The 14,905-nt window shown below is 38.5% G+C and overlaps 1 protein-coding gene across 5 annotated transcripts in view; it reads right to left on the bottom strand.

Moving 5' to 3' along the window:
- Positions 1-550: 550 nt before the first annotated feature.
- Positions 551-14,905, bottom strand: part of EPHA7 (EPH receptor A7) — a 166,209-nt gene continuing 151,854 nt past the window's right edge. For 4 of the 5 annotated variants that reach the window (XM_009889001.1, XM_009889000.1, XM_009888999.1 and 1 more), the window contains 2 exons: positions 13,922-14,077; positions 11,615-12,749 (listed from right to left, as the gene is read on the bottom strand). In XM_009889001.1, coding sequence (XP_009887303.1) covers positions 12,635-12,749; positions 13,922-14,077 — 271 coding nt within the window. In that variant the 3' untranslated portion in view covers positions 11,615-12,634. Of the gene's footprint in view, positions 747-11,614; positions 12,750-13,921; positions 14,078-14,905 lie in introns of those variants that run through there. The other variant, XM_009889002.1, reaches the window with a different exon arrangement.

Here is a 14,905-nt window from a genome sequence, read left to right on the forward strand (position 1 = left end):
TTGTAAGTAGTGGCAAAGACTCCCATTGATTTGTCTGCGTGACAAAGGCTAACAGGATGCTCTCTGCCACTTGCTACCAGCAGCAGCATCAGTAGGAGTAAATCTGTATCATCCCAGCTTAAACTTCTTCCCCAGCAGGACCTTTGGAAATGTTTGATTTAGCTGCTTCTCCTTCTCCTTTGCTCTTCTATATACATATTTTGTGTATAAGAGGGGAGCTAGAAAGAAGATGGGGAAGCAGGGTTATATTAGTGTGAGGAGCTTCCAGGGCAGGCTTCCAGGGCAGCTTTGCTGGCTCTTCTCTCCCTAGCAGCATCGCCATGTCCTGCTTCGCCATCCTCCTGAAATCATCATGCTCTTCAGATGTGGTCTTTCATTCTTGGCATTAGTCATAATCCTCAGTTTGTCAGGTGTGTGTTCTGGCCTCTCCCATACACCTCTGTTTACTCTTCCTCCTGTTGCCAGTCTGTTCCTCCCTTCTTCTCCATTCCTTTCCATGCTTCTTTTCTACATTTCCATTCTCTAATCCCAACTACAGTCCTTATGCGCTTTAAAAAAATGCCTCATAGCGTTCACTGTGCCTCCAAACCAATCTCATGATCTTATGGTTATAACTCTTGTTTTGCTTCCCCTTTCTGCTTCCTTTGTCTCCTGCCATTATGTCATTTCTATTCAGGCTGTCATCTCTTCTGGAAAGGGATTTTTCTTGTTCTCTGTTTTGCAAAGCACCTGGCATGTTTTTGATTCTGTCAAACAAATAATAACAACAGATATGAAATTGGCAGTGCAGCAGAATCCTGATATCAGGAAGTAATAGAGGCAAATTACACTATCATCGTCATTGCCATGTATACACCACTACTTGACAAAAATTCTTATCGACTAGCTGAAGTAAACATCAATAAACCCAAAGATTCCCAAGCAAACACCTCTAACATAAAGGAAATGTAGTTGTGTTTCACGTTGGATCTCAATGAGCCACAGGGTTATACTTGACAACTTCAGTGTTTGAAATAAAGGAAATAAATGAATGAGGTGCAGTTTTTCAGATGGGTGTTTGGGTATAAAATTAAGGACTGGGAGAAGATGTAGATAACTCTTTAAAACAGAGAAGCAGGAAAAGGGTGGAATGGGTGTGTTCAATTTAAACTCTGCTTAATTAAAAAAGCATACACATTGTAGTGAGCTTCTAGCATGTTAACTAATAAAGTATACTCTCCTTTAGCCTAACTGATATTATCAGGAGTTCTCAGTATTGTGAAGAAGCTTATAAAACATTTTAACTGACTTGTCTCAGTCATTACATGATATTAGGCACCCCAAGTCAATGTTTATGTTACTTGTGTTGCCAAAAAACTCCCCAAAGCTTAAAAAAGAAAAGAAAAAAATGTGGATTTTACTGTACATTTAGTGATAGGTTAGCCATATGAAATCTCTAAAACAATATAGCTTCAGGACTAATGGATGTAGGCCAGAACTGAACAGAAATTATTTTGCATATGGTTAGCAATTTCTTAACTAAATTATTTGAAAATTCCTGTGAGAAAAGCAATTTATTACAGAGGTTGAGACAAGCCAATGCAACATTAATACTGAAGAAAAATAAACCAGCAGAGGAATGTCCCCCTGCCATACCAACCAATATTCTTAAAGTTGATTCCAAAGTAGTATCTGTCATTTCAGCACATGGATTCGATTATTTAACAGTGTGAATCAAAGGGAAGATACTTATTCAAGAGAAGAGCGTTATTAATATCTTGCAGCATGTCATACATCTCTGTCACCAAACTGGACAAAATGGGAGCAGATGTTTTATGATAAACTTAGAAAAGGATCTGACAATATTAATAGCTGTAATAGCTGAGGTTAAGCAAAAAAAAAACCCAAACCCTTAACAGTTAGAGGAAGCAATCGGATGGAGGGACACAATGTTTTTTTCTGTCTCTCGTGTGGTGTCCTAGGGACTAATTTTACCTGAAGGGAAGATTTTAACTAAGCTAAAACTCACTTCTACTAGGTTTTTTTGCACCTGCCCTTTGAAACCCTAGTAATGCAAAGAATGCGTGAGAAAAGAATGCAGCAAAAAAAGAACTCTGAGGAGAAATCCTTTCCAAAAGGAAGACTTTTTTTTGACTCCCATAGTTTGTTTTTACTATTTTGAAGGCAACTAAATCTTTGAATTAGTAAAAATGATTGACATGTGAATTTATTAAAAGCTAAAGGCAAATGGTAGTCACAAATAGCACTTAGATACATAGGTATTTAAAACCTCAGGTTACATTTATATTGGCTATGCCTCTACTGACATTTTTTAGTCAGCACCTGGATATAGGTCTCCAGATCAAGACATTCATGAGACAGGGTAAGTATGCCCTGGACTGTGGCATGCTTTTACTCTGGGCTGCACCTGGTTCTCACTGCCAAGTACCGGGTTCACCAATGCAGAGACCAAGTGCAAGCTAACAAGTATGAAATATCAACAAATGGGAGATGAGGATCCCTGTGTGACGTGTGGTAAATCGATTTGATAATTTGCTTGCCTCTGTGTAACCTAGCTATTCATTACCATGACGCTTCATTTCTAGCTGCCCTGCTGTCCATTGACATTCCAGACCTGAATGAGATATTCTGTCTTCCTGGGAAGAGATAGAAACCTAAAATCATTAGAAGAAACTGAAGACTAGTCAAAGACAGTGGATACGCCAGCTGACAAGCCCTGCTGAGGTGAAGATAGGGTTTCAGTTCTTAGTTGGGATATCTGTATGGTTGTATTTAGTCTCTGATGCATGCCAACGCCATACCTGTAGTCAATAATGGGACAAAAACAGCACACACATGAGTTACCATCCACACCCTAACTTCCACAGCAAGGAAACTCAACAAGAACTAGTACTCAGCACACTTAGGAGGGTCCTGGGTATGCTATCACGTGTCCCAGAAGTAAATCTGGACGTCTCCTGGGGAAACTATTTTCAGGGATTCACAGCTCCAAACCTTCTCTGAAAGTAGATGCCTAAGTTTGTCTTTTCAACAGGAAACACACATAAAAGAATGATCAAAGAGATCACATACATTTTATCTAGTAGTGAGCAACAGCAAAATTATATGGGAAAGTGTTGTGCCTGCTCTTCTGGGACATGACAGGTCACTCAACCTCTTCCATGAAAAAACTTCATTTTACTAAGAACAGCAGTCTCCTAGTTTCCAGAGAAGTGGACTAAACGCCAATTTCAGAGTAAGATGGAAGGGATTGCTGGAAGGGAAGGGGAGAGACTATACAGTGCAGGTGGGAATTCCAGAGGTAATTTTGGATTAGGCTTAGCCTAACCAACCTTTTTCCCAGGCAAGCAGCTACAGCTCAAAGTATTTGGCAATATATGAATACCTACAGAGTTTCTCGCTTCCCACACAGATGATGAAAGTATTATGTTAGCTTTCTTATACCATCTTCCCACTGCCCAAATCTGTAGAGTCAGTCTTACTCTTCCTATGCTTTTCTCACCCAAGAAATATGTAAAATTTCTATGCGTTCTCAGACAAGAAGTAGGGCATTCATCAAATTGTGAAAAAAAGAAGGTGAGCCTTCCTAAAACAAGGAGGTAAAAGGATGCCAGATAGGTGTTACATTTCCATCAGCTATGTAACCTGAACTATGGGTAGCCATGATTCAGCTGTCCATAAGCATGAGGGTAGTCAGTCTGTTGTGTTGCTCTGGCATTGACACTAGACAAGAAGAGAGAGTTCAGTAACAAGTGGGCATCAATTCTGTGAGATATCTCCATACTTTCAGCAAATGGCTTCTACCAATTTACACCATATTCATCTGCTTACTACGCTCACTGACCTTAGCTAACAAGGCCTTTCATCACCAAAAGGCCTTAAATACAAAACCAATAGCAACACCACCATAGAACTTACGGTCTAAAAGCTGCCAAATAAAATACTCTGTTTTGCAAAAGTATGCTGTGATGACTCAATGACAGACATGCAGATGCATAACTCTCTGCTAAGATATGTGCTTTCTGTTTCTCTGGTATCTAAAGTGAAGCACTGTTAATTTAGACCTGAAAATTCAACCCTAAATATCATGCAACCACTTGTAAAAGCGTTATGAAATATATAATATCCATTCCTCTAGGATTTTAAATTTAAATAACTTGACAGCATCTGATGTTTTTGTTTTGTTTTGTTTTGTTTTGACCAACATTAATGACTTCTGCACTTAAGAGTGCAGATCACTCAGGGAGTGATCTCCTGGACCCATCATTTGTTGGTCATAGATAGACACTGCATTTGTTGTTGCTAGGGTACTAAATGTTCCTTCCTCGCTGTCATCTTCTACTTACCTCCCAGTGAAGCATGGGTGCTGCTAGGTAGGTATTAACAGTTAATGCCAGCTGGGGAGAAATGGAAGCAGAGCAGAGTGCAAAAAATAATTTCCCTCCTCGTGTCTGGGGAAATATCCCTCAAAAGCCAGAGATATCGCTGCACAAGGAAACAAACATTGACTCCTGTGGCGGGACTTTGGTGTTGCGATACTCAAGTAACTGCCACTAGAAAGACACCGTCTGGGGGACTGGAAAGCACACCCCTATGCTAGTCAAGCAGTTTCATGGGAGAGGAGGCAGTTTATTGAGATTTGCTACAGACAGCAGACAGTTCATCTGAGATGCTTTTGCCAGCAAGTAGGAAACATCAAAGAGAATTTGTCTCTTGCACAAGTTTAGGTAACATAGGCATTGAGACAATTATTTCTCTTGAAAAGAGCACTACAAAGAAGTGCCTCAAAGCCGTTTTTTCCTCTTCCCCACGCCCCTTCCTGCTCTTGGCAGTGGATGAACTGGAGTGTGTAGTGAAGTTACATAGTAAGGTGCAGCCTTTTTCTCCACAATAGCAAACACTCCTCCACAGTACTGAGGCTCAGTAAAGTAAAATCCGTATTAGAAATCCCTCTTAGTGCCTCGCTGGCCCAGATTCTTCCTGTAGGCATATTGGCCTGGATTTAAATCTAACCCTGTCTTCCTCTCCAACAGGCCATGAGACTACAGACACTGGCTACTGGGGAAGAAGATGCTGCTGTTTTGTGTACAGAAATATAAGAGAGAACTTAAGGGGATACTCAAGTAAAAGAGCCAGGAGATAAACCTGGGATGAAATGGGCTGAGGGCACGGGCTCTGCACCGCAAAGTTCCTGAAAAAGAAATACAAAGATTGCCCAAAGTTGCCCACAGATCCACCACCTCCTCTCACCCTCTCTTTTCCCACCCAGAGAATCCCCTCACTCCACCCAATTCCATTCTCCTCTTCTATTGTGTGGACCCATATTACTCTTCCACTGACGCCACATGGAAGCACCAGTGCTGCCAAGACCAAACTGAACAAATGGTGAAGTCTTGGTTTATTTCTGTACCAGAACTAATTTCTTATTTGTTTATTCTTATGGACACATAGATTTTACATTTGTGGTCTAGTTTCAATGACAGTGACAGAGGATATCTGCTACCCAGAAAGCTCCATACTTTGGTAAGTAGTTTTTTATGGGGTGTGAAAGCTGCAAACACAGACTTCCCATAGACCCACCTCTTTCACTTTCTGAACAACATCCTAACCACCACTTCAAAACTGTTATTTCTAAGTGGTCTTCAGGAGGCATCTGGATGGTTTTACTAAGTTTATTCCAGGCAAATCAGATTTCTCATGCAATTTAGTATGTGCAACCTTGGTGGTAGAACACATCTAATTTATGACTGTGGCTGAAAAGAACACCCTGGAGAGGACTAATCTGAGATTCCTACACCTTCTTACTCTCAAGCTACACACACATTCTTGGCATAGGCTGGTTGGTCCCTGAGGAAAGGAAATTGAAACATGTTTTCCAGCAGACATCTTAAAAACGGACATGCAGCCCTTGAGGAAGCCAGTGGAAGCTGGTAAAGTAAGACAGGTTGAATGATAGTCAAGAAACTGCCTGAGTAATGTTTCTACAGACATGAAATGTGAGGGATCAACGTGGATACATTCTATTTATCATTCTTCAGTCTAACCTTTTTCAAGCCAGATTTGGATGCCCTAGTAAAACTGACAGATGATTTGTCTTCTCAGTGAGACTGCATCTTTGGAGCAGGAAATTTGTTTCTTAATGTAAGAGACAAACTCATGGTTTTCTTGGTAATTCTAAGGAAATAATCAGAAGATAATTTCTATTGCACTTGATAGACCTTACAGACTCCTCAGCATTCCTTTTTTTTTTTTTTTTTTTTTGGCAGAAAAGAGGAAGGCTTCAGTCATGGACTTGGGGCTACAATGTCTTCGGTTTATAAATGACTTGAAATACTCAGAATCATGGAACTCCAACAGCAGTAGCACACGTAAGTCTTTGGACATAGCTATGGCTTAAGCACTAAGTGTGTTTTTCAGTTACCCATATTACGATTGATTGGATGACCTCTAAGTTGTAGGTTTTCATTATTAGTGTTAATAATTATTAGCAGCACAGTTCTACAATTGGTTATTTGGTTCATTTAAATACAGAAGCCTTGATCCATGGATGAATAGATTTTCTGTTCCTGATTTAGCTCTTCTGGCACTCGGCATTATGTCTTGTTTTGTCCAAGATTCATTTGGCTGGCTACATAAGTTTCACATGGCTGTATCGCATCTTTTCCACAGTCTATCAAGACATCAACTATTTTTTGACTTCTGGTTCTTTTTTGGTCACTCTAATTAGACATTAATTTCACCCAATTTATATAGTATCAGTGCTAAAATCTGCCATCATTACCCTAGAGTTAAAGAAAACTACTCTAAAACCTTCTGAGAGTAAATACCATAAGAGTTCATGTTTTATTTTCAGGCTTTTAATGTAAAATTCTCCTTTCATGTCTCTTTCAAGTCTGCTTGAATGAGCTGTGTATTACCAGTTGCTTTCCCATCTGTCTCAATTTAGTATCTTTGACAAATTCCAATCTGGCCTGAGGAAAAATCAGAGTACTGAAACCACTCCACACTAGATTATTAGGTATATTTTATTAACAGTGTCTCTTTACTTAAACAAGAAATTTTGACACTCCTTAACTCTCCTGCCAGCAATGATTTTGCAGAGCCCTTCGACTTAGACTCACACATTCTGAATGGCCTCACACCCTTCTCTTTCCATGTACTCCCACCTTCTGACCTTTCACTAGGTACAAAAGTGAGGGTTTTCCTCTTTAACCTTGAACCTTTCATAATCTCGCTGGACATAACCTACATGGTCTGTACAGCATATAAACTCCACATGATTCTTTTCACTTTCAAGCTGCCTGACCCATACCCACCCTGAGAATTTCATGGATATTATAGACACATTGATTTTTTCCCTTAGCCTGTCCCAACAGACTTTAGCCTAAATATATGTGTTAATTATCCTAACTTAAAAACCTCACAAAATCAAATCCAGAGAGGAAAAAACTCTCACAAATGTAGCTTGCATTGTGCCACTACTCTTTTGTCAGCATACTGAAGATTTTATGCCTGTGATTTAATCTTTTATATTTTTCAAATTCCTATATGGAATGTGTTAGAAAAATGGTGAGCTCAGTCATACTCTGGGTTTCACAGATCACTTGTTGGATTGGGTTTTCCTTTCTTTGTTCTCATGGTTTATTTTGCCCAAGCTTTTGTATTCCCTCCCCTGTCCCCCATCCCTCCCCAATCCTTTTTGCAGGAAATTTAATTACAGGACTGCCTATTCCCACGTAAATAGAAGGCTGCACTATGCAAACAATAAAGATCTCTGTTTAAAAGTAATTGTTGGCTACATTTGACAACCCTTAAGGGAATAGGAGAGAAAACGCAGGCTGCTGTCCAGAATTTTACTAGGAATTAGTTTGAGGATAAGACTTTTGAGCAATCTTGCGAATCCCAAATCTACCATCTGCACATCCATTCCAAGTTAGTGGTGGAAAAAATTCGCCTGTTTCTACATATCAGTTAATTCATCAGAAGTACGATCCTAACAGGTCCCGAACATGCAGAAACCCTGCTGTGCTAGTTGCTCTTAGCACCAACTGCCTGAATACCCCTGCAGCGCCTGCTGCCAGTATTACCGTTAGGCAAGAATATGTACTGTACTTTTCTTAAACTGGGCTTGTCATCCTGTCTGGGAACTGTTCTCTTCCACAAACACCCCAAATGTCACTTGTTTAAAACAAAACAAACAAACAAACCAACAAACAAAAAACATCAAAACCCCAAATGCATATGATAAGCATATCAGTTTCTATCTGCATGCAGAGAAGTAATGCATTAAGGATGTGTTAGCTCTAACGTGTCACATATATATTTTTAAAGGGTGAAAATGACCCTTTTTTGGCTGAATTGGCCTTCGCTCTTCGCACACAGCCAGTGGACTGCTTCATGCCATTACTGGGAAACAGAATGCCAGCTGAACCCACCCCTGTGGCAGGGTGTCTCAGCATCACTTGGTATTATGGGTGTAGAGACATGATCACCATCTCAGTAATAACCCGAGAGTTGCGGAATTTAAATCATTCTCAAAATTGCTATATATGAATTATTTAGAAAGTTAAGGACAAATTATTATTTTATTTCAACTACTAACCAATAAATGTAAAAAAAATACCAACAACAAAACAAAAATAAACCCCATCATCCCCCACATTAAAGCAATAGTTTTTGTAACATTCAAAACAGTGGAAACTATTTACCGTATATTACTATTAGTGGAGAAAAGCAAATTTAATTTAAAATCATTTTTTTTCAAACTCCCTCAGTGGATGCCAGATAACTCCAGCTTAAACAAATAGAAAAAAACTCATTTTAAATGGAGAATAATACAGACAGAGCTCAATTATTGAGATATTAAGGGCAACATTCAATTTGAGATACATTTAAGCATCTTTGCCTCCTGGAGATTTTTACATGACAAGGCTTGAGATAAACACGGTTTTGCAAACAGCAACTATCATATCTGATCACATAACCTCTGGACTGAAGCAGTATGTCAGCAAATATTTCTGATTATTTAAAATATTAAATAACTGTAATTTACTAGGCAGGTCTTCCTCAGAACAATCACAAATCTTTTCAAGAATTGATACTCATATACAAAAAGCATTTAGATGATCTGTTACAAATCTCCAAATTAAAAAAAAAAATCACCTCTCTGTAATAAAGCCCAGTTTAAATACATTCTGAGGCATACTAGTAGTGGAGGAGCTGCCTTTCTATGACACTCAGCTTGTGGGGGAAACAGTAGCAGCCAAGGAAATACAGGGTAGGAATCACCTCACCTAAGTTTAACTATCTAGACATTAGACGCCTAATTTAAGCTAATCATCTGGGTTCCCTCTACAGGTAATGGAGATAAGCATTCCCAGAGGGAGAGTCATCCTGCTTGTCTTAGGCATCTCTCTTTTAGATGCTTTTAGATGGATAAAGTCAAGAAAGATCAGCCTTGCTGACAGCCTGATAATGTCTTCTTTAGCAATGCGCAATTTCCAAAATCAATGAAATTAAGCTAGAACTGAGATAATTTCTTTGTTTCATCATTTAGCTTTTAATTCTCCCTCCGACCCAACTTTTTCTTCAGTTCCTCCCATGAACATCAATTTTCTCTGCCATTTTATTCTTCTTATACTGGACTATGTTTTCCTGGAACCTGGGGAACTGCAACCAATGTCAATATGTTGCTGCTCTACCAGTTACAAATCCATTTACATGCATGTGCTCTAAATTGCAGTAATATTCTGAAGAGATAGATACGATAGGAGTATTGACAGCGATTGTGCTTTCTGGGTCTACTCTACCACTTTCAAATGTGTAAAAATCTGTGGCAACATTAAGGCAGTCAAGGTATATAAATGAATGCTAAAATATATTTACTATTCAAAGAAGATGGCTTAAATCAAACAAGGAAAAATAAGGAAGAAGTACCATCAGGGCCCTCACTTTTACATGTGTGAGCCCAGGTCACCACACATGCTTCGAGGCCTCCGTGCTTCAGAATATTGAACAAATCCTAAAGGTGAAGCCTGGCCTCAACTCTCTCGCATTTAGGGTTTGTGGGGTCTCAGCACTACCAGCATTGCTGCATCGCACCTTTAATCACCGAGCCCTTAGAAACAATAGCCGAGATTTATAAGGAAGCAGGCGTCTGAACGTAGACTCCTAAATTCGTAGCTGGGTGCCTAAAGCAGCAGCAAAACTGACAAGCACCCTGTGCAGTTGCCCACAGATGCTACCCCAGTAGTGAGGCACTTAGCATTTATTATAACACAAAATGGATGTTTATTCATTAAGAGTGTTCCAATGGCTACTCGAAGTGCCTTGGCCAAGTGCTTGCGTGCACTAATTTCAATATTGGGCATGCAGTCTACTCTGCGTCTTATGTCTACAGCATTTCTAGAAAATTAATTTTAATAGTTAAAAAACCATCTTGAGCTGCATACATGAAAATAACTCCATTTCTACTGAATGACAGTCTAATACGAAATAAGAATATTCACCTTTTTTTCTTACTCTGCCCAAATCCAGGCAATAAATTAGGCTTCTCAGCATGACTGTAAAGTGCTGTGAATTGTATAAACAATCATATATGGACACTGAAAAATAACCCTTATGCACATTGCATTATAGTTCCAAAAATATATTTACAGTCTATTACAAAGATTACAAATGGAAGTGTCTATGTAACGGGATTATGCTAGTTAAAAGCTTTTTACAGATCTTCTTCAACAAAGGCAGGGGGGACAAAAAATTAGTATAACCAAACTGATTTTTCTAATGAAACAAATAAATAAAATGACAAATATAACACTGTACAGTGATCTAAAAAGGGGGAGAAAAGGAGGGGAAAATGATGCATTTAAGTTTTTGATAACTATCTTTGGTCCTAAATGTGGGAAAACACATTATGTAGCACTGAATATACATGTTTGTTTGTGATGCTCTGCAAGTAAAATAGAAAAATATAGTGCATTTTCAATGTATTCAGAGCTCACTACACATAAATGTGTGTACAAAACAAGACAGTATAAATAAAATTTACAAGTTTTACAAAGGAAGATTTACAGGGTTTTTCTTTTGTTTTTATTTTTTTTGTGTGGATGCCCACATTATCAAACAAGACCAATTTATGACTGATCCCTGGGATCTTTCTCTATCAAAATCAATAGAAGCAGCCCAATTCTCTTTGGAAGTACAGCATTTCATCGCTGGGGTAGTTCACAATTTTCAGATTTTTTTTTAAAGCATTTCTCTCTGGTTCATATACATTCCTGCAATATCTGTAAAGACACCATTCATTATTGCTTATGGTAGTTAAATATTTTAATCAAACAAAATTCATATATAAGTAAAAGGTGTAAGAAGATATTCCATTGAGCAACTACGCTTGCATCTGTGTTCCTGATGAATGACTGTTGTGTCTGTGTGAGCACGCACCCACATGTTTGTTCAGAGCAGCAAAAGCTTGTAAAACTTGAAAATTTTGAACTGCCCCTTGCCTCATGCTCTACAGTTCTCTTATAAAATCTATGTCTTTATTCTGACAGCTGGACTGCATACAACTTAAACTCATATAAAAGATACGCCAGCTATTTCTCTCAGATTTGCTAATGCAGAGTATTGAAAAAAATGTGATGTGCTCAGATTAAATGGTTTAGGTAACACTGGAGAACTGCACCCATGTCCTGAGACACTCCTACAATCACTTGTCCATTCAATGCAGTGTCTCAGCAGGTTTACAGTTGTAGATCTACATCTCAGAATATATCCCACTTTAACTCTAGTCCATTAAAATCATCTTGCAAACAATTTGCTAAAAGTGCCTAGAACTACTTAGGGGTCATTATTGCTTTTCTTTTTTCTTTTCTTTTTTTTTTTTTCTCTTTTATTTTCTTTTAAAAGATAGTATATGTGTAACCTTAAAAAATTCTTTAAAAAATATCGGAGCTCTTGGCAACTTGCATTTTCCTGACTCCCTGCCAATTAGCTAGCCATGTCAATACGGTGCTGATTTAACAAAAGTAAATGGCACAAAAGGATACCAAAGTTCGGACAGATATACATTGCTTGGTCATGCTTCTTAAATCTCTAGGAACTCAAATAATCCTTCAGAGGTACCCAGTGTAGTAATGTGTCATAGAATTAGCACTAAAAAGGTCCAAAGATATAAACATCATACTAAAAGAAAGTCTTTATGAAGAATAAACACAAATGATTAAAAAAAGATTCAGAAATCACAGATTTAAGGAAAATATTTTGTTGAATTCAACAATAATATCATGATTTTATCTGACAAATATATTCTTTTTTAAATTTTTATGTACATTTAAAAAGTCTATTAGATAAAAAGGAGGTTAGAGAGCTCAAGGTGTTTGTATGTTTATTCAGGTAGTACTTTGTTTATTGTCACTGCTGTTTTCCTTGCCACCACTGGTGGATCCTAATTCCCTTTTCATAAATTCTGGTGGCACTTAGGAGTTCAAGTCTGTAGGTGCTTCTTGTAGCTCTTCTATTCACTGCAGGAAGGACCCAGGAAATCAAGTGTCTTCTAGCAGCACTTCATATATACTGAAGGCCAGTGCTGTTCTCTCAGTCTGTCACCTCCCTCATAAGGGAGAAATGTCTATCACACTTGGATGCCAGTGCCGTGTAAATGTAGCATTTGTGCTCTCATAGTCTGAATGCTGCTCATGATTTTCTTTTGATGACCAACCAACGTGATCCCTAAACTCATCACATCCCTGGGGAAGATAAATGCGTACATTGTTAATTTTTCAACTTAGACTGCTATTGTATGGTATTCAACTGTGAGTCAAGGCTACGTAGCGGTCTGGGCTACAGGTTTCTAACACTGAAGCTACACTGGAACCTCAGCTCAGTACTGTGAAGTTCATATAGGTGCTGTTCAACTTCTCAGTGAGGAGTGCAATTACATGGCAAGTGTCATGTAATTGCACTGCATGTGTCTCCACATCTGAGAATGAGGCCAGTATGTTTTGCACTACGATAATCTTTTATTGTGGCTTTTAAGAATATCCCCCAAAAGAGACAATTCTCTTGTAAAATACTTTGGGTGGCTTTCAGGACAAATTTATGTATAAATACAAGATTTTGGGGATCACATTCTGCTTCCTAAAGAGATGCCTAGAGAAACCCTTTGCATGTTGACCCATTCCCATCATCCAAATGAAAGAGAAGCAGCTGTTTCAATTCCACTACTAGTGCTACTGACCTAGTAGAAGCTTGTGGGGTCTGTTGACAGATCCCAAGCTACAGGCTGAGGCTCGTAGTGACACCAGGCAAATAAAATTAGGGTTGCAAATTTGACAGTATTGTTTAGAAAAACACTACTCTCTGTAAGAGGAATTACATGTGTTTGGCAACCATCAGGACGAGAACGTTGTTTGCAGGGTGCCAAGAAGACCTGTTTAAGATGGCAGTACCAACACAGGCCATGCTTGCCTTCAGAAAATTGTTTTGCTTCTATAGACTTTTATCCTGATGCAAACTCATTTCTTGCAGGACACAGACAGCCCTTAGCCAATTAGAAGAAAATTTCATATCTTCCTAGTGCACGCCTGGAAAAAGGTACCAATTCGGTAGTGCAGGCAAAGTGGTTGTTTTCCTATACATACATACTTTGAAATGGGACACATTCTCCCTCAAATTCTAGCCCCTTGATGTTATTTCAATTGGTTTCAAATGCAGGGAAAAACGTGATGCCACACATAGGTAGCAGGGTATTCGCCTTTTCATGGGATGCTGTAGTACAATGTCATCAGTTGCTAAACCTTCTGGCTTAACCCCAAGTACCATGTTTGTACTTAGAGTAAAGCTTTGGAATTTAACATTGTCTATTATTTTACCTAGAAATTCCCTAAATGTAAGTTAAACATGCCCAGTACTAACTTACTCAATAGTCATCCTGGCAACTGATTCAAGAGAGTTGTAGCCTGCTGCTGTGAAATTATCCTTATATCTTTCCATCTTAATAGCTTGTAACCATTCGCCTACGGAGCAGAAAGTGGTAAAATCGGGAGTGTTCTGGTCCAGAAGAGGGCTAATTGGTCTACGGAGAAGGAAAAAGGAAAGTAAGTTGTTTCCAAAGAGAGTAAAATATCAGGGAGTATTTAGCAAGGTGAGAGTCAAATAAGTTTGGGGTATTAAAAATGTCAAGAATTAAAAGTAATAGGCCTTTATATACAGTTTAAATTATCCAGTGAATAGCTCTTGACTGCTCTGTAGCTCACAATATGTATTTCCTAAGCTTATTCACATAAAAGATGAAAGGTCAGTGTGAGCAAAATCAGCGTAATGCACTATTGTTACCAACATAAAATCAACCTTATTACCTAGCATGACAGCATCTGCAACTGAAGTCACTAAGTAAAATAAAGATGCTATTCTTTTAAGCATCTTAGAAACTATAGTAGTAGCTATTCCCATTATTCAATCACATGGGACAAAACAAAGACAAGGAAGAGCAGAAACACAAAGTAAGTTGCTTAAGGTCACACAGCAAATCAGTCAGTAAAAGAACCAGGAGCAGAGGACAGGCCAGTTGACTCCCTAGTGAGTAATCTAGCTAGAGGATCAAAAGATTACCATGATTAAATAATTCACCTGAAATTTATGGAGAAGCCATTAGAAGCTACACCATGAAACACAATGGGATGCAATCATTGAAAAGAGTTAAAGCCAGAAAAATGAAAGATAAAAAAACTAGAGTGTAGCAATGTCAAAGCACATCGGCCAAGCATGAGTATTATTAATTACTATTTCTACCATAACAGTTCCTAGGGCAAGGGATGCATCATATAAAACTACAGTAGATGATGATCCCTGCCCTCCAGACTTCATAATTTTAAGAAATAAGGAAAACAAAGACTGCTAGTGA

This window comes from Charadrius vociferus, unplaced genomic scaffold, assembly GCF_000708025.1.
Source record: "Charadrius vociferus isolate BGI_N301 unplaced genomic scaffold, ASM70802v2 scaffold166, whole genome shotgun sequence".
NCBI lineage: Eukaryota > Metazoa > Chordata > Aves > Charadriiformes > Charadriidae > Charadrius > Charadrius vociferus.